Here is a 21385-nt window from a genome sequence, read left to right as displayed (position 1 = left end):
GGATTCTCACCCAATTAGTTATTGCTTGCCGAAAGCTTTGTAGGGCATATAATATTGCTCTAATTTCTTTAGGTTTTAGTGCAACTTGCTTCTCTCTGTGTCCATGAACCTTGAATCCCATCATTTTCCTTGTAGACTTGCGTCTGTAGAACTATTATCCATGTTGGATCCTCCAGGGGAAATCCCATGGATAGGTTCTTGGTTTTCTCCCACCAAGTCAGGTCGTCAATTGTGTTTTGAGAAATAGGAATATTTCGATCACAGTCGTCCTCATGTATTGAATTCTTTTAGAAACTGCAACTGGATGGGACGCATCTTCCACTGAACCCATTTCTTAATTTCTTCATCCACAGACAAATTCACTTGACCGATTACCGTATCTATGGCAGTCCCCAGGAATATAATATAATATTCTGAGAGGGAACCATCATACTTTTCTCCATGTTCAGTTTCCAACCATGGTTCACGAGGCTATTCATGACCCTCTGGTTGTGGAGTGCTACCGTCTGGTTGGATGTACCTATAATCAGAAATTCGATTGACGTCATCCGATCCACCACACTGGTGTTTGGCAATTTCTTCAAGTTCAGGATAAGTCTCCACTTCTTTTGTGGTATTGGGGCTAAAAAAACTGAATAATTGTGCCCCCTCTTCTGTTCTCTTTTTGGAACGTATTCTATTACATGATCTTTTAGGAGTTTTGCGATGCAATCCTTCATAGCTTCTCTTTTTCTCCTTGCTACCCGAGACTAGGTAAACACATCCTTTATTGGAATGGTCTCGAATTCTAACCTGTATCCTTCTTTTAAAGTATAAGCATACTTACAAAGTAAGACTAGATTGAGATAGAATGGCGCCAAGCAAGCTAGCTTATGGTACCTGAGGTTCCTAGTTGGTCTCCCATACAAGTACTAACCAGGCCCGAGTCTGGATGGCTTTCGAGATCTGACGAGATCAGGCATTTTCAGACTGGTCGTAAGTACTGGTATGGCCATAGGCTCCTTAGTGGTGTCACGGTTCTCACCGTGACATCCAGACGCCCAGATGAGGTCACCCCAAGAGTGCCCAGCAGGGGATTGAACCTGGTTACTTTGTAGTCCTGGGGCTGCTATATGCCTCTGAGCCACCATACAGCTCTTGCCAATATTGATAGGACCCTGGCGCCTGTCACACTTCTGACCCGGACAGGATAAAATAGATGCAGTCTTCCTCCTGTAATTCCTGGCTGGGCCGGCACACGTTCAGAAGTTTACACCCTGTCTTGCTACTCTTCCTCTGGAAGATTGTTGCTGAGTGTTTCTCCAATTTGGTCTGGCATATTCTTTCCCAGGATTATATCTCCTGCTTTCTTGAAAGGCACGGTTTTATATCGCCTATCTTCCCATGTTGTAGAACCGTATTTTCTGACTTGAGGAAGAAAAGCTTTTCTCCCATCTTTAGCCTTATGTATAGCTTCATCCAACACCTTCCCAAATAGGAGATCACCTTGAAACGGAAGGCACACAGGGACGCTTTTGAGGTGTAGTATGCTCCCCAGGAGTGTAGCCATAATGCTCTCCTTGCTGTTATAGAGAGGCCCATGCTTTTAGCCACCATTCTGGTAACATCCAGAGATGCTACAGAGCATAATTCAGTTGCTAACTTCAAATATCTCAGTCCTTCCAGCAGATGATCTCTCCGAACTCCTTTAGTGATATCCTCTTCTAAGTTGTCTAGCCATACTTTGAAGGCTCTAGTGAACGTTGTTAACGCTACTGCTAGATGTAGTGCTGATGCTAAGGCCAGGTATGACTTTATCAGGCTGGCATCTAGCCTTTTCTCCATCGGTTTCTCAAATAAGCCATGGAGTCAATAGGAAGGGCTGTCTTCTTTGCCATATGAATGACTGCGGCATCAATCTTGGGGACAAAATTCCCGGTTTTTCAGAGTCGCTTTTCTTTCTGGTTTCTGTCATTCTTGTGAAATTATCTCCTCTATTGTAGAGTATACTGGAAAGGTAGGTCTATTGGTTCTCAAATCCTCAAATTATCTATCGGATTCCTTCATTTCCTTTCTTTTTCTGGGAATCTCAGGGTCTCTCAACTTATCTCTTATCAACTTATCAACTGATTTTGAATCCTCTTCTCAGGCGTTTAGATGAGGACATCTTGCTTGTGGATTTGAACCCTTCTGCAATCGCCTCTGCAATCCATTTCTTTATTCTGTTTGTGGAGACTTCTTCTCTCCCTTACTTCAGCAGCTTCTGTCAGACAATCCTGACATAAGTTTATTTCACTGGTTGCCATTTGTCTTAGTGAATCCTCATTAGGACTATTCGGGCTGTCAAGAAAGGCCATATTAACAATAATGTATTTTTGGCCCATAGTGGCACTCTTTTAACCCTCCCCCCCCCTTTAAGGGATAAACGTATATGAGGCTCACCTATGTTTTCTAGAAACAGATCTTGAGGCAGAGTGAGAAGCCATCTATTTAAACAAAAAAATATTTTTGTTATCCTATTACTTTGAAAAACTAAACAGAAGAAAAACAATATAACCAAGAAAGAAAAAATTCTTTACCTTATATATCCAGAATCAGTCTAGTGCAGCCTTAAACACACCAAAACTGTTCCAAACTTCAGCCAAAACATTGGAAAACCCACAAAAAACGCTTTTTATATGATTTTCGGATTTTACAATTTTTGCGCGATATCTCTTTAAGAGTCCGGCGGTTCGCGCATGCGCAATAGCAACTCCCCGACGCCGATGCTACTGCGCATGCCCCGCCCTCCGAACCCGGAAGTAGCACCCAGCCGGTGCAAACAAGCAGGCTTTCATTCTCCAGAATGAGAAAACACAAGAGAACACAATTAAAACACTATACTGTCTACATGAATTACAGCAAGCACATTCAGGTTAAGACCAAGATTTTCAGTCACTTACCCAGCTTCTCTTCTGCCACAATTCTGAGGGGGTTATTGATGCTTAAAGGGGAATTTTTAAGGATACACCGACCCCACATCCTTTTAAGTTTTTAACAGCCCTGTTATTCTATTAAAGAGGTACATATACTATAATGTACCTTAACTCAGTTAGTCCTGCTCTTGCAGGCTGATTACTGAGTTCTTCAGATAAAGAGAGGCTGAACTTTATCTGGAAGGAACCCATGGTACACATGGGAAGGTGGCCTCAAAAGAAAAATATGAAAGGTATAATTCCTGTTTGTCCTGCTAAGGACAGAAAAAAAGACTGTGGGTTAGAAGGAGGAGGGACCTTTTATACCTATAGTCTGGGTGATTAATTGATTAATTGTTTCCTGTCCTGTTCTCGTTAGGGGCGGAGCTAACCCATTAGTGATGCTGCCATGAATGGCCAGGAAAATTATATTTTGTACATATCATTTTTAACTTTTGTAATAGTATACTAATCCCCACTATGGCATTTAAACTATATTCATGCATACATTTGTTTATTGCATGATGTTACCTTTTAAGCACTCTATTGTGGCAGTGTGAGATCATGATTCAAACTTCATACACATATAGTTGATTTGGAAATATTTTCCAGCTCCATTATTGTCACAGCTTGCTTATTCTAGTCTTAGTTTTGCAGCTCTGTATTTAGTCTATTTAATCAATAAACCTATCTGGGTCATTTGGTGGTTTAATAAGTTTTAAAGGAACACCATAGTAAAAAACGGTATTCCAAGCACTATAGAGTCCCTCTGCTCCCCTCCCCCCCACCCTTCTGTGGCACAATAGATGTTGTCCTAACCTTGCAATGTATCTATGAAACTGCAAGATTTGCAGATGCAGAACTACAATGGCAGGGACACTGCACCCACCCAGAGTGCTCCAATAAACTGTCTGGGGACTTTGCGTAATTTGCAAAGTGACATTGCCGCTGGGTGTCTGGTGGCCAGGGGGTGCAGGTAAAGTTGAGTTTAACTCTTTTTCCAGCCAGTCCTCTTCTGCTCCTGGCGATGAAGCACATGCAGTGAAGTCTATGGAGGGTCCCGTGACAGATTGATACTTCTAGATGGCAGTAACTCCATCCCGTGTCTAGTGTCTAGTCCATACTTTGTCTCGAAACCCACTCAATGTGACTGTTTCATAAAGATTTTATTTTAATACTCATTTTGCTTGTGGAGGGTGGGAGTATCAGTGCCGCTTTGAACAACCTTGTTCAATCTATGATGACAATGAATACACACAGACACATAACTTACTGTCCAGTTCAGATGTAAATCCCTGTTCTCTGAGCTGTTCTTCATGTGCTGAAAAGGCTCTCCTGTTCTGAAACTGCTTGAGACGTAGCCGAGGCTTAAGCAAGTTTTCTAGAAGGTACAAACATGAAAATTCGAAATCAAACATAAATGAACACTTTACATCCAGTTCTTTATGTACATGGATTAAATTTGGATTTCATTGAAAAGGAATGCGAAACAAACTCTGTGACTGAAAGCTTAATTTGCCTTTCCCTCCACTTCAGCATCGATCCTTACACAGTGGAGGAACAAATTTATACTATAAAACTAAATTAGATCATCACACAAAAAGTATGCAAATCCTGCAAATACTCTATTGTACAACAACCTTTACAGCTAAAAGTACAGACAAAACTCAAGGACTTAAAGTGGCACTGTCATGCCGAATTCTGTTTTTTTTTTTTTTTAAACCCCCCTCCCGCCTCCACTACATCCAATTGACCCCTTAGTCACCCCCAAATGCCCCTAAGCCCCCCAGATTACCTATTTATTATTCTTTATTTTCTGCCCCGATCTTTATTCAGGGCGCCACCATCTTTGTGTGGGTAGGTGAAGTCCCTGTGGGAAATGTCATCTGCCCACACTAGATAGCCTGTGAGATTCCCGCACATGCCCAGTGAAACACCTGGACATGCAAACGGGAATTTCATCTATTCATTCATTCATCAGACAGACGAATGAATGAATAGAAAAATCAGACGAACAAACAAACACTGAGTATCACTGTTCGTTTGTTAGTTCAGTTTATTACAAGGAGGAAGCTACCGGCATGCAGCTCCCTCCTTGTAATATGTAAAGATAGAAGCGGCAGGGAGCAGAGCTCCCCACCACTTCATAAGCCCCCCCAGGTCCCCATCTCACTCTATGGGGGTCAATATGACCCCCATAATAGCACAAGGGAGATTAAAATCTCCCGAATGCCCCTACTCGCTATACCGCTAGTAGGGGCATGTCTACTAAACAGTGAGCAGCCTGTGGCTGCTCACTGTAGAGAAAAAATTACATAAATTACAATAAGGGGGGGGGGGGGCAGACCTATTGTCCTCCCCTCCTCCCCCACCCTGAGCGGCGGGTGGGGGTCATGAAGATAATGAGGGGAGGGGGACCTACTGTCCTCCCCCCCAGGCTCCCACCCCTGAGCGGCGGGTGTGGGCCATGAAGATAATGAGGGGGGGGGGGGACCTACTGTCCTCCCCCCCAGGCCCCCACCCTGGGCGGCAGGTGGGAGCCATGATGATAATGAGGGGGGGACCTACTGTCCCCCCCCCGGCCCCACCCCTGAGCGGCGGGTGGGGGCCCTAAATGAAAATCCCCCCCCAATCAAGGTGACTAGGGGTCCCAAGGCCCTAGTCACCTCCCCCACCCAAATCAAACTATCCCCTACCTACCCCCCTCACCCTAAAAATAGTGAGGGGGGAATAAAATAACTAACCTGTAAAAAAAAAATTAAACTTACCATTTGACGTCTTCTTTTTCCTAAAATCTTCATTTTTCAGCCCCAAAAAAGGCCAAATAAAAAGCCATCATACCCGTCGAACTTAAAATAAAAAAAAAACCCGAGCGCAAAAAAAAAAAACCAGACGAAAAAGAAAAAAACGGAGCGCAAAAAAATTATCCATCTTCACCCATGGAGGGCTTCCGTGCAGACTGAGCTACGCAGGACGGTGGGTTTAAGCCAATCAGAGTGCTCGTTGTCATTTTACACAGGGTGGGAAAGTTCTTTGGAATTTTCCCATGCTGTGTAAAATGACACAGAGCACTGTGATTGGATGGCTTGAAAACCATCCAATCACAGTGCTCTGTGTCATTTTACACAGCGTGGGAAAGATCTTTGGAATTTTCCCATGCTGTGTAAAATGACACAGAGCACTGTGATTGGATGGATTTCAAGCCATCCAATCACAGTGCTCTGTGTCATTTTACACAGCGTGGGAAAGTTCTTTGGAATTTTCCCACGCTGTGTAAAATGACACAGAGCACTGTGATTGGATGGCTTGAAAACCATCCAATCACAGTGCTCTGTGTCATTTTACACAGCGTGGGAAAGTTCTTTGGAATTTTCCCATGCTGTGTAAAATGACACAGAGCACTGTGATTGGATGGATTTCAAGCCATCCAATCACAGTGCTCTGTGTCATTTTACACAGGGTGGGAAAGTTCTTTGGAATTTTCCCATGCTGTGTTAAATGACACAGAGCACTGTGATTGGATGGCTTGAAAACCATCCAATCACAGTGCTCTGTGTCATTTTACACAGCGTGGGAAAGTTCTTTGGAATTTTCCCATGCTGTGTTAAATGACAAAGAGCACTGTGATTGGATGGTTTTCAAGCCATCCAATCACAGTGCTCTGTGTCATTTTACAGTACTGGAGACCGTATCTTCAGAAGGATATTGATACCTTAGAGAGAGTTCAGAGAAGGGCTACTAAACTGGTTGATGGATTGCAGGATAAAACTTACCAGGAAAGGTTAAAGGATCTTAACATGTATAGGTTGGAGGAAAGACGAGACAGGGGGGATATGATAGAAACATTTAAATACATAAAGAGAATCAACACAGTAAAGGAAGAGACTATATTTAAAAGAAGAAAAACTACCACAACAAGAGGACATAGTCTTAAATTAGAGCGACAAAGGTTTAAAAATAATATCAGGAAGTATTACTTTACTGAGAGGGTAGTGGATGCATGGAATAGCCTTCCAACTGAAGTGGTAGAGGTTAACACAGTAAAGGAGTTTAAACATGCGTGGGATAGGCATACGGCTATCCTAACTATAAGATAAGGCCAGAGACTAATGAAAGTATTTAGAAAATTGGGCAGACTAGATGGGCCGAATGGTTCTCATCTGCCTTCACATTCTATGTTTCTATGTTTCTATGTCAAATGGTGAGGTTTTTTTTTTTTTTTTACAGGTTAGTTATTTTATTTCCCCCTCACTATTTTTAGGGTGAGGGGGGTAGGTAGGGGATAGTTTGATTTGGGTGGGGGGGGGGTGACTAGGGCCTTGGGACCCCTAGTCACCTTGATTGGGGGGGGATTTTCATTTAGGGACCCCACCGGCCGCTCAGGGGTGGGGGCCGGGGGGGGGACAGTAGGTCGCCACCCTTATTGTTTTTTTAGGGCCCCCACCCACCGCTCAGGGGTGGGGGCCGGGGGGGAGGACGGTAGGTCCCCCCCTCTCTTTATTTAGGGCCCCCACCCACCGCTCAGGGGTGGGGGACAGGGGGGAGGACAGTAGGTCCCCCACCCTTGTTTTTTTAGGGCCCCCACCCACCGCTCAGGGGTGGGGGCCGGGGGGGAGGACGGTAGGTCCCCCCCCCCCACCATTCTTATCTAGGGCCCCCACCCACCGCTCAGGGGTGGGGGCTGGGGGGAGGACAGTAGGTCCCCCCCTATCTTTATTTAGGGCCCCCACCCACTGCTCAGGGGTGGGGTCCAGGGGGAGAGGACAGTAGGTCCCCCCCTCATTGTTTTTTAGGGCCCCCACACACCGCTCAGGGGTGGGGGCTGGGGGGAGGACAGTAGGTCCCCCCCCCTATCTTTATTTAGGGCCCTCACCCACTGCTCAGCGGTGGGGGCCAGGGGGAGTGGACAGTAGGTCCCCCCTCATTGTTTTTTAGGGCCCCCACCCACCGCTCAGGGGTGGGGGCTGGGGGGGAGGACAGTAGGTCCCCCCATCTTTATTTAGGGCCCCCACCCAACGCTCGGGGGTGGGGTCCAGGGGGGAAGGACAGTAGGTCCCCCCTTATTGTTATTTAGGGGGCCCCCACCAGCCGTGCGGGGGTGGAGGGGGGGAGGTTATTAGGTTGTTTTTTGTTGTTGTTTTTTTTACAGTGAGCAGCCACAGGCTGCTCACTGCTTACTAGACATGCCCCTACTCGCGGTATAGCGAGTAGGGGCATATTATTTACTAATACTAAGTCATCTTTACTTAGTATTAGTAAATGTGGCTGAACGACCAATTTAGGTCTTTCAGCCTTTTAGTAGATAGCTCCCTGATACCGTGGGAATTAGGGAGTTATCTACTAAGCGGCTGCAAGATGCAGCCGTGGCAATGAATAGGATCGGAGTTTCATTCATTAGAATGGAATTCCGATCTGAACAAAGTGCCGAATTGCATTCTAAAACAAACGAACATACTGTTCTCATTCAGTTAGAACGCAATTCGGCAGTTTCGTCTAAAATGACAGGAAGCATCGCGGGAACACAGAGGAAAGGTAAGAATTATGGGAAAATTGCTCTGACCAGCGGAAATGAAGCACACTTTGCTCCTCCGCTGGTCAGAGCTGGTCAAGCGGAGGAATCCTCCATAAGGCAAAGAGTCCCTACTTTGTCTTATGATTTTAAAGAAAACTAAGGAAGACAGGAAGAAACGGAGAACAGATCCTGAGAGAGGGGGAGAAGAGGAAGAGATTGAGGAAATGTAAGTTCGGCATGACAGTGCCGCTTTAACTCAAGCAACTAGGAAGAGAAAGAAGTGGGGTGGGGGGGGGGGGGGGGGGAGACTCTCTGGGGAACATTGCAATGAATGTATATTTGGCATCCTCTGAAGTGTCATCCAAGTAAAATATTCATCTAGGTGAAGAAGCAGGAGAACATCGTCCATTTTCTTGGAGACTCAAAGATGTCATATTAAAGTATATGTGCCTGGTTTTGGTCAGTAAACTTTTAATATGTTATGTTGCATTGTACCTATACAAAGTCATAATGTTTGATTGCATTTTGCTGAAATCTAATTCCAAAAAATGTTAGCAGGATCTGGAAGAGATTCCTGTAAGTGGAGTATTGGATTCTTTTATTTTCCATTTTGCAATACCTTACTGAATGAAGGAAAACTGCATGTATTTATCCATGGATTAATGGTTGCATTTGTTGGACTTCAGTCTTGTTTTTTCAATTTAGAATACTATGTAACAATGCATTTGTCATGATTGGGTGCTGTATATTCCTCTTATATTTTTCTCACAGTTTTACCATTTTTGCTTTATAGGAGCAATGATAAGGAATATTATATAATATAAATGTAATGCTATGAACTCTGAATAATACAGAAGTAATATGCTGGATGGATGAAACAAAAAATAAAAAAATAAAGCTTTCTGCATTCACAGAATTATTATTTTTTACTTTACATATTTAACAACATTCCTAAAAAAAAAATCATTCTATGCACAAAATTTGTGTTGTGCTGTCAATGTGTTTGTACATCCCACACTAAAATGGGCATGATGGATTAAACACTGTTAGAGTGAACCTGGCTGGAGTATTGAACATACTGAAACAATTTTCTTCTTTTAAGAGTTCTAAAACATAAAAATAGCACAGGTATTATCTGTAAAGGGAGGAAAATGTTCTGATCAAATATATTCACATAACTTGCTTCACTTCATTCAACTTTATCTAGAATTTTAAGCAAGTTGAGGAATTCTCTTCAGAAATTCTTAAATTATAGCATCAGGGTTATTTTTATTTTCCAATTATTCACCTAGATAAAGCAACATATGTATTGATGTCACGGCACCGCATACTGTGACATTAGTTTTGGCAAATTGCATTTTCCATACTGGGATCATTTTACTTAACAGTTTACTTTTCCAAAATATGTCATTAAACAGCTGCAATCATTTTGGTTGTTGTTGCTGTAAATAGGCAATACACACCGTCATTCCCAGACACTTCAGAAGCTGCATCCTTTGCCTCTGAAGTGCCATCCAAATGAATTATTCGACTAGGTGAAGAAGCAGGAGAACATCGTTCAATTCCTTGGAGACTCAAAGAATCTTCTGACTTCTTTTCCACTGTTGCTTCAATTTGCTCAAGGATGACCAAGGATCGCCTTGGTGATGAGTGAAGCTCCATGTACCTGCCTTTTAGTTCCACATTGAGCTGTTTCCCCAAGTCCTTCCAAATCTGTTTCTCTTCTGCTGGATTCCTGAAAGCTTCAGCTGGTTTTGGAGTTGCTCTCTCTGCTTTGAGGCAAACATTAGTTTATTATTGCACAATAATTGTTTAGAAAAGACAAGGAGAATACACAGTAATATTGTCTATGGTGCTATATTTTGAGAACCTTCATTATTGCTTAACCATGAAATTAGCAAAGGTCAGATTAAAATGCATATGCACTTGCCAAGGCCATCTTTAATGTGAATTGGGCAAGTTTCTTTTTACAGGCCCTGTACAAAACATATGTAGAATCCTGAAATGATTATCCCCTAATTACCTCTCCCCAGCTCTCCACCATTTTCTCTTCCAAATCACCGGATTATCTCCTTCAACCCCCCTTTTTCTTTGTACCTTTAACAGAGTGGATGAGCTGTCAGCACTTTTCCCTTAGACTGGCATCAATACAGTGGTCTAAACCTGCAGAAGAAGGCAACTGGGCCATGCTACAGGATGAACCCATAGGCAGATAGATCGGATGGAGGTGGTTGCTCACTTACTAGTCCATTGTAGAATTAATTTATGCTGCGGGCCAGATTCATTGGATCGACAGGCCTCATATCACTCTCAGGTTGTATTTTTGACAGACCTGGTGCAGAGGGTCCAAGCAGCAGCTGCTATGGTCCCCCTATAAAATGTATGCCCCTTTTGACCTGGTGGTAATAAAGCTGGTCTTGATTATTGCACAGTATAAAAAAATACTCAGAGGCTTTTATGGCAGTGGCTTACAAACTAGTCCTCAAGGCACACCAACAGTCCCGCATTGTAATAGTACTGGGAAATTAGTAAATTGGGGACTGTTGATATGCCTTTAGAATTGGGACAACTATTCTATGGACTCCACAGAATATTATTGATTTGTGCAGACTATACAGGACCAACCAGGGATAGTAATGGATACAACTAAACCTTTAGAGAAGCACACCATTTATGATGATTAGTGTATTTGAAACTTCTAATTTTAACTAATTTTAGGAACAATGACATGTATACATACAGAAACAACACATGAAACGTTATATTACATATAGATTATAAAATACAAAAAAAGAGTCATCAAAAGAGCAGCACCATGAAGCAAACTTAGTACGATACAGTCCCATCAAGAGTATATCCAATGCTTATGATGAAGAACACTTGGAAATCAGATGCACCTTGGTTACAAAAAAAAAAACAAAAAAACAGGATGTGAGAGGAAATGAAGGAAGAAAACAGATAGAGATACATATATAGCAGAATAGAGAATGAAGGTGATGGTTGGTGGAAATGAGGTTGTGGTTTGAGGAAAAGATTAAAAAGAAACAAATATTAGTACAAGAGAACACATAATAATGAACAGGATTATATTTCTCCATAGCTAATTGTGGTATTCAAATAAAATTGTGCAGTAGTATTTCTTATCCACTAATGGAAAGTTTAGACCAGAATAGGTATTCTAAACTCTGCATTAATATGATGTTCACATACTGATGAGAAAGCGCTCATGGTTTGAAATAGCACTAAAGGGACACTATAGGCACCGAGACCACTTCAGCTCATTGAAGTAGTCTGGGTGCAGTGTCCCTGTCCCCTTAAACTTGTAATGGTAATTATCGCAGTTTCTGAGAAACTGCTTGCTGGCCACCTTTTTCTCACCTGCTACATTTTGTTTCAACCCTTACTATCCTCTTTAGATTGTAGAATGATTGGCTCTGCCACTTAGCCTTTTTTATAAAAGTGCTACAAAACTTGACCAAAGTACATACCTGTTGACATTGAATGAGTTCGAACTTTGAGGGCAGGTGGAGGAGAATCAGCCGAACTATCCACAATGTCTCCTAAAAACCAACACAAAAAGAGATTTTTTTTTTGTATGGAATGCATACTTTGAAAACCTGGGAATATGAAAATGTGCTTGTACATACTATCCTCCTGAGAATATTTGAAAGAGCAGAGTTAAAAACAGAAGATGATTGAAGTTTGGAAGAATGCAGCGGACATGGTGCAACTATGTAAATCTGGGTACATTTTTGTCTTTTAGAAATTCTGGTTATGCTTTTCTCATTTCTTTGTTGATCTCCTCCCTCCACTCATGTCTCTCATTTATCTCTCCTCACGTTATGTTTCTCTTCCATTTGTGCATTTCCTTTATCTCTTCCCCACTCTTGTTTCTTCTCCATCACTCATTCATCCATTAAATATTACCTTCCACTCCTGTTTCCCCATATAACTTTCTAAAGCCTGATTGGTGGTGGCAGGCTGTGTTCAATAAGTCCAACAAATGGTTTCAATGATATGCATACACAGAGAGCAAGATATATAATGTTACTTCATATCTATTACTTCCTCTCCACTCACAACACTTGCATGCTGAAACATATATTAAGATGCCTGGCAGAGTAAAAGACCACAAACTGTACCCACTAGGTTCCCACTCAGCTGAGCTATAAGCCCAAGATGTTTGATGTGATCATGACATTAACCATTAATGACAACCCTCTGCACTCTATCTTTTCACCAAATTCATTATTGATAAATTTCCATGCTGGACAAGAGTGGCAACTTGTGTCCCTTAGGGCTGTAATCTGGGGTCATTTCTATTCAACCTATTTGTAAATGATCTTCAAATGAGTATTGAAAGTCACGTCTTAGTGTTTGATTATAACACAAAACTAGGTAAGGTTATACAATGTGAGCTAGGGGGAACAACACAGTGGGGATTTGAGAATAGTTACATACAACAAACTATGCAACAATGTCCAATGTCAAGCAGCAGTTGCTAAGGCCAGTAAAGTATTGCCATAAATAAAATGGGGCATTCATTCACTGGATAAAAACATAATTTTGCCTCTTTATAAATTAATAGAAGGACCACACTTTGAATATACCATGTAATTTTGGATGCCTGTTCTAATTAAGGATATTATGGCACAAGAAAAAGTGCAGATGTGGGCTACAAAATTAATAAGGGGAAAAGAGGATAATACAGAGTAAAGGCTGGCCTCAGAGGGGATATGATAACATTATTCAGGTATATTTTAGGGAAATACAAACTATTGTGTGGAAAGCTATTCATAAATAGGACTATACATAAGACTTAAAGGAACACTATAGTCACCTAAACAACTTTGGCTTAATGAAAGAGTTTTAGTGTATTGATCATATTTCTCTGGTTTCACCGCTCAATTCACTGCCATTTAGGAAATCACTTTGTATCTATTTTGTGCAGCCCTTGTCACACCTCCCCTGGCTCTGATTGACACAGCCTGCAGGAATAAAAACTGGCTTTACTTTCAATCAGATGTAATTTAGCTCAAACAATTGTATCTCTTTCTCTGTAAATTGAACTTTAAACACATACAGGATGCTCTTGCAGGGTCTAACAAGCTATTAACATAGCAGGGGAAAATCTGGGGGGAGGAAGGGGTTAAACTTTTAACAGAACAAAAACTTGCAATAACGGAAGGATAAACTTTAGAGAACTCTTTACAGGAAGTGTTTAGGAAGGCTGTGCAAGTCACACAAGTGACTAGGGTTCATAAGCAAAGTGATTTAACTCCTAAATGGCAAAGAATTGAGCAGTGAGACTGCAGGGACATAATCTAAACACCAAAACTGCTTCATTAAGCTAAAGTTGTTTTGGTGACTATAGTGTCCCTTTATGGTCACCCATTTAGAATGTGAGAAAGGAAATCTAGTCTAAGGCAAAGGAAAGTGTTCTTTACAATAAGAGCAATAACAAATTGCAATGTTCTGCCTGAAGATATAGTTTTATCAGAGTATGTATGTATTTTTTTCTGTTTTATTTTTATTAGAACGTTTTTTATAGTTCACACAGAAATTAATACACAAGTTAAAGGACCACTCTAGGCACCCAGACCACTTCAGCTTAATGAAGTGGTATGGGTGCCAGGTCCAGCTAGGGTTAACTAATTTTTTTATAAACATAGCAGTTTCAGAGAAACTGCTATGTTTATCAATTAGTTAAGCCTTCCCCTTTTTCCTCTAGTGGCTGTCTCACTGACAGCCGCTAGAGGCGCTTGCGTGATTCTCACTGTGAAAATCACAGTGAGAGCACGCAAGCGTCCATAGGAAAGCATTATGAATGCTTTCCTATGCGACCGGCTGAATGCGCGCGCAGCTCTTGCCGCGCGTGCGCATTCAGCCGACGGGGAGGAACGGAGGCGGAGAGGAGGAGGAGAGCTCTCCGCCCAGCGCTGGAAAAAGGTAAGTTTTAACCCTTTTCCCCTTTCCAGAGCCGGGCGGGAGGGGGTCCCTGAGGGTGGGGGCACCCTCAGGGCACTCTAGTGCCAGGAAAACGAGTATGCTTTCCTGGCACTAGAGTGGTCCTTTAAGCATAAAACATAAAAAACAAGCATGTGCAATCAACATACAGGATAAAAGGAACGCACTGTACAAATACAGTTATATAAACGATACTATACATGGAGGCTTTGCCAATGGGCCAGACCCGTTTGAATGTATGCATTGTACCTGCCAATGTGTCTGACATTTTTTTATACATGTTATTATGTGTCAACCTCCGGGACAAGCGCTCCCTTGCCACAAACTCCTAGAGGAGCGTGAAGGCTAGCCTCCTGCCTATAGACTATAGACCTGGTCCTGAGGCCCCTTGCTTGCCCTGAACTACACGGTGTGACATCGTTCAATTCCTTAGTCACCATCATAGTGGGCAGAAATTCACTTTACTGATTTGTTCTTATGTTTTACCTCAAAACAGAATGCACGTGTCATTGTTGATTATATATTTCCTAGCTGTTCTATTAAATTTTGTATATATTGTGTATTAATATTGATTTTGTATTTTATTGTACCCTATGGTATCAATGCAATGTTTTGTGGACCCAGGACATACTTGGAAACGAAAGAAATCTCAATGTATCTTTCCTGGTAAAATATTTTATAAATACATTTACAGCTGCAGGGTGTGTATAATATGGTTACATGTTTTGTGGGCTCTCCTGTCTTGCTGATGCTTGCTGCCAACTAGATGGATTTGGCTATGGCGCCTGTATAGTGCCCTCTGTTAGTAGCAACAACTATATGCACTACCTGAATAGCAAGGCTTGTTAATTTAATATTCACGTAGATTTGCATATTGCTAATTCTACAGACAGGAGAGATATTTTGTTTTAAATATTATGTTCCATACCTCTTTATAAATATGTTATTATGTTATTATGATTTGTTTTCTTACATGTTTTGGTTATATCTATTATAATAAGTTTGTCACAGCAAACTTTATGTAATAAGCATATGGGCTAGATCCAAGTAAAAAAAAAAACTTTTTCCTGGCTAATCATGGCAGCATCACTTATAGGTAGCTCTGCCCCAATCAGGAACAGGACAGGAAAAGGTCAAATTAATCTGGACCAGACTGGGGTATAAAAGGTCCCTCCTCCTTCTATCCCACAGTCTTTTTCCCTGTCCTTTCAGGACAAACAGGATATTTTTTGGGGGGGCCACCTTCCCATGTGTACCATGGGCTTCCAAATGAAGTTCTGCAGGCAGGACTTACTGAGTTTGGTACAGATTAGCATCTGTACTGCTTCATGGGAGAAATTATAAATAGCCTTCTATATTAATGATTTGGGGTCGGCTGTTGCCTTAAAAATTCCCCTTATGGCATCAAAACCCCCCTGATCTGAGGGCAGAGATTTTGGAGAAGCTAGGGTAAGTCTTGGGACTTATTGTTGTTATCTATATATATTCTTGGTTGTCTATAAGACCTTGTTTCTGGTGGCTATAACTACTGCAAAACGCATGTCAGAAATTCATGCATTCTCCTGTGATGAAAACCACTTTCATGTGTTCCACGACAGGGTGATCTTGAGACCTAGACAAGAGTTTCTGCCTAAAGTGGTCTCGAATTTCCACATCCTCCAGGAAATTGTTATTCCTTCCTTTTATCCATCTCCTTCTTCTCCAGCGGAAGTGAAACTTCATCAATTGGACGTCAGACAGTGACTACTCAAGTACATCGAAGTTTCTCAACATTTTCGGAAGTCTCAACATCTGTTTGTTCTTCCGATAGGTCCCAGAAGAGGGGAAGCAGCCTCTACTTCCACTTTGAGACGTTGGATCTCCAATACTATAATCAAGGCTTATCAGTTAAAAGACCTTACTCCTCCTAGTAAGATCAAGTCTCACTCTACAAGGGCTTTAGCAACATCATGGGCAAATTGGGCAGAAGTTCCATCTGACGACATCTGTAAGGCAGCTACGTGGTCTTCACCTCTTACTTTCATCAAGCACTACAAACTGGATTTGGCATCATCCTCTATGGCCTTTGGTAGAGGTGTTCTATCCTCTGTGGAGTCTAACTAAATTAAACTTAATTCAGCATCCTCTGGTTTAGAGCATTTGATAATTTGGGTTTTTCCCACCCTATGGTGAAGCTTGGGTATTACCCATAAGTGATGCTGCCATGATTAGCCAGGAATACAGAAAATATTATTATACTTACCGTCATTTTCTTTTCCTGGCTATTATTCATGGAAGCATCAGCAACCCCCCCTTATAATTATATAAGCTTTGGAACTCTACTGCGGGATAGAAGGAGGAGGGACCTTTTATACCCCAGTCTGGTCCAGATTAATTGAACCTTTTCCTGTCCTGTTCCTGATTGGGGCGGAGCTACCCACAAGTGATGCTGCCATGAATAATAGCCAGGAAAAGAAAATTACGGTAAGTATGATAACATTTTCTGTAGTACGTTAGTTCCTTTTGAAACTTTGAGTCCTGTCTGGATCTTTAGAGATCCCAGTAACAGAGTATTCAGAACTCTTGGATGGCTGCACGATCCCTGTAGCCCTGGGATAAATCAAGAGAGCTAGGCCTTAGAGCCGCAAGTGCTTTTGTAAAGGCAATAGCAATAAAATTGCAGGCAGAGATAGATACCTGCATGGAAGAAGGGCTGCAGCGGAATAGGCAGAGTGGGCGATACCTGCCTGGAAGAAGGGCTGTAGTGGAACAGGCAGAGGGGACGATATCTGCCTGGAAGGTGAGCTGAAGCCTGTTGGGTGGAAAAGCTTCAAGGAGACCCTAGTCAAACCTCGGCGACTGGGGTTGAAGCACTCCCTCCACAACGGCTAGGAAGTAGATTGGGCGGAGGTACTCGGTCAGAGTACAGGAGCTCCGTCACAAGGTCTCCAACACCATAGATTCTGTTGGGGGATGAAGGCATTTCCAAGCTCCCACTATGGAGCAACTTGCCGCTATTAGTACTTGCAAGATAATGTCTTTTTCCGACTTAGTTAAAGAAGTCTGTAGCTAATCCATGGGATTATGTGTCCTGATACAGCTAATATTGGCTTTTGGACATGGGTCTAGTAGGATCCTAGCGATGAGCCGTACCAGAATATATGACTCAATATGCCTATATAAGCATGACATCTCCAACAAAGAGATTACTTATTGGGATACATATGCGATAACCATTAAGACATTAAGTACCATCTAATTATTAACTTTTTAGTTGATTCCATATGGTTTAAGCAGTGTGTGGTCCCCATTGTGTTGGATACCACCTACTTCCACTGCTCAGGTGAAAATGTATTCTTCTATTAAAGCATATATTTGAATTAAGTGGGTCTTCAAAAGGGCCATTACCAAAACATATGAATCTAAATACATGAAATTTTGTAGTGTTTACTCAAAGAATTAATTCATTCCTCAAAATATTTTTCAGTCTCAAGTAAGTAATAAGCTCCCTAGAGGGAAAGTTAAGGCTACCTTGCAGGTCAGGAAATTTTCTAATTTCCTCCGTTTCCACTATTTGCAGCACCTTTGTAATGCCAGCTCTGGCCCATGTATCTACTGTTATGTCTGGTGATTAATGATGTGCGGTGATGTAATGGAACCCCAGGACTGGTGAATTGTGTAACAAGCTTAGTCTACAGAGAAAGGTGTATGGTTTAGATTATACATATAGTTGGCTCTTAGCAAGGAAGTATCACATGTTAGAATATTCTAAACTTAGTTTCTTTTAATTAAGGTTTTTTCATGTAATAAGACCTAGGAGTAAGATATAATAGAAATCAAGAAGAGAAAAAATGAAGGAATTGAAAGAAATGGGGGAAGGGGGAGGGGAGGATGACAAGAAGGGGAAAAGGGGGAACACATTTCTTTAGTTGCCTTACTGTTAGCACTGAGCTCCTGGCAGCATATGATGGCAACCCTGGGAGAAAACCACTAGGTTTTCTTTTGAATCAACAACCAAAACAGATGTGAGAATGTGAGAAAGGCCAAACAGGGACACAATAAGTTTTTTGGCCTATGTAACTATGTAACTGAGACAGCTAGAGCAACATGTTGATTAGTTGCATGGCCCTCTATACCACAGAAGTACCACAAAATATTCTGTAGGCAATTACAATTCATCCCTTACCCTGATTTCCTTTAGTAACTAAGCCTGAGTTTTGCAACATTTTCTGCAGGCAGGACACTATAGGCATCCAGATCACTTCAGCTCATTTAAGTGGTCTCGGTGCAATGTTCCTATTGCACTTAGTTGCAGCCCTAAGTATGCCCCTAGTTGCTGTCTCCCAGACATTCACTGGGGGCGCTTCCTGGATCCTAACGGAACCTTTGTCTGGTAACTGACACTGGACATTCTCATGCCCTGCATGAGGACATCCAGCGTCAGATTTTCCTCATAGGAAAGGAGAGATTCACTGCTTTCGTATGGGGAGGTCAATGCGTGCACAGCATTTGTTGGGCATGCACATCAGAGCCCACTCATCGCAGGACATCGGAGGAGGCAGAGCCAAGCCCATACACAGAGGGACATCAGCCCTTGGTTAAGGTACTTAAATAAAGGGTATTAACCCTTTATTCATGTGGGGGGGGGAGGGGGGGGGAGCACAACGGAGGGGGAGGCAGAGGGAGCTATAGTGCCAGGAATATAAAAGTTCCTGAGATTTAATGTAGATAAATGCAAAGTTATGCATTTTTGGGATGAGGAAAGCAATTTATGCACTAAATGCTACTGCTTCAAAAAAAATACAAAAACAAATGAGAAGGACTTGTAAATATAGACAGCGGAATATGTAACAATTGTGAAGATCAGTAAGGTATTGTCACTCATAATGATGGTATTCATTAACGTGATGACAAAATTTTGCCTCTTTCTAAATCAATGTTAAGGCCCCATCTTGAATAGGTGGTTCAAATTTGGACACGTGTTTTGAAGAGGCATATCCTGGAACTATAAATGTATACAGGTGGACTTACGATGTACAAGGAGAATAGAAGATTTTAGTTATAAAGAAAGTCTAGAAACCATGTACTTTAAAAAAAGGAAATCTAGATGCGCATAAAATAGCACAACATTATACATTAAAACAAAGATATACAGGGTGGGTACAAACAGCTCTCTGGTAACCAGTTCATTAAGAAGATTTAACAAAGACAAGAGGTCAAACATTTACACCAAAGAAAGGTGACTTTGTCTATAGCAGAGGAAATGCTTCTTTACAGTAATAATAAATATGCATAATTCCCTGTCTAAATATATTGTTTTATTTTTAATTAACATCTGGAAAACCAGAATATTAAAGATTAGTGTTTGTGCGAAGCATTGTGCCATCAAGAGGGATATGCTTTCTGGAAAGCATTAACAGCACGCTGTTCGTGGATAGAAAGGTGCTAACGGCTGCCAGTAGCTCTGTTTTGCTACTAGTGAAATTTTCAAGCTGGTAAACTACTTGCTACAAAAGCAACAGGAATTTTAGTAAGTAGCTGCCGTCTGGTAAAAATTATTAACAAGAATTATAGTGACCTGTAAAAAGGAATCGCAAAATGTAATTTAAAATAGCCAAGAATTATAGTGACCTGAAAAAGGAATCGCAAAATGTAATTTAAAATAGCCAAGCTTAATCACCACTGAAATAAATTATGCAGCTTGGCTTTCAGGTTACAATGATTTGAGGTTTAGCAAATAAATACAACATACTTTGTTAAACCTGCAGGTAGCATATATATAGATATATATATATATATTGAAATATACTGTCACACACATAGTTGCACAGGTCTATGTATATCTGTACTTACCCTCTGAACCAGCTTTTTTGATCTCACCATCTTTATTCTGCAAAAGGACCATATGGAGAATTAATTCACATATTACACATCAACAGATGGTCTGCCTTTATGTTTCTACATGACTTTTTTTTCCACATTGGAACAATATAATCTGTTTAAATAAACAGGTTTGAAAAAAAAAACAAAAAACATAACGGGTTGAATTTTATATGTTTAAAACAGAACAGTCACCTGAAATGTTTTTTTCATAAACCAGTTTAAAACAATAGCTCTTATAGATTAATATGAATTTCATCTAACTCTATAAAATGACATTTTATAAATTGGGTGAATTCAATACAGGTTATACCTGAGCATTTCACACCTATAGAGGGAGATATTGCCATCTTGATCCACAAGGCTTCCCTGATTCTGTGGGCGCATGTGGCAAAATTGTGTGGCATCTAATGATGAACAAAGGTTACCTCTATTACACTAATATAGAATTATTTCAATATGTCTTATTTTGACACCCAAACCTGTGACACAATGTGCAAACATCATAAAGGTTTCCCTGGAAATTGACATATAGAGAAAAACTGACAGTCACAAAACCAGCTTTAAACCATGATGAAGCACTGGCCCTTTAGTACACTGACAGAAAGGACATGTACATGCTGTCCGTAATGCACAATCAAACTACATTGCTTGTGTCTGTCAGAAGACGTGATGCCCAAATAGAAAAAACAAAGTGCATTATTGAGTACAGCAAATATATGCGGCTGGGAAGAGAGTAGATTTGGCTGATTAGTGCATACAACCAGAACTGGTTCACTGCAAGACTAAAACCTGGTACAAAAAAATTGCCATATACCTAACCCATACTGCAGTTTACAATTCGTAAGTGCTGTACAAAAAAATAGCCACAGGGAAGCAAGACACCTGGAATTCACATTAAAACCGTTAGCAGGTATTTTGCTTATCCAGACCCTAACCCTCCCACATTTGAATTTGACGTAGAGAAACTGTGTGGCAGGAACATTCCTTGTAGAATCCTCTTCACCCCCACAGCCTCCAAAACGTCACTCCAGAAAAAGTGCAAAATCTGCTACAAAATAGTAGTTAGGATGGATTCTACATACTATTGCCCTTCCTACCCATCTCCTGTCAA

The 21385-nt window shown here is 41.4% G+C and overlaps 1 protein-coding gene across 1 annotated transcript in view; it reads right to left on the bottom strand.

Moving 5' to 3' along the window:
* The window catches only part of CARMIL2 (capping protein regulator and myosin 1 linker 2), a 129828-nt gene that overhangs the window by 9338 nt on the left and 99105 nt on the right, over positions 1-21385 (bottom strand). Inside the window, exons 7-10 of the mRNA XM_063438547.1 lie at positions 20245-20281; positions 11934-12005; positions 9909-10214; positions 4207-4314 (exon numbers count right to left, since the gene is read on the bottom strand). Of these exons, the coding sequence (XP_063294617.1) occupies positions 4207-4314; positions 9909-10214; positions 11934-12005; positions 20245-20281 (523 nt within the window). The remainder of the gene's footprint in view (positions 1-4206; positions 4315-9908; positions 10215-11933; positions 12006-20244; positions 20282-21385) is intronic.

This window comes from Pelobates fuscus, chromosome 12 (assembly GCF_036172605.1).
Source record: "Pelobates fuscus isolate aPelFus1 chromosome 12, aPelFus1.pri, whole genome shotgun sequence".
Taxonomy (NCBI): Eukaryota; Metazoa; Chordata; class Amphibia; order Anura; family Pelobatidae; genus Pelobates; species Pelobates fuscus.
The sequence above is the reverse complement of the archived record's forward strand: the minus strand, read 5'-3'. Positions and strand labels throughout refer to the sequence as shown.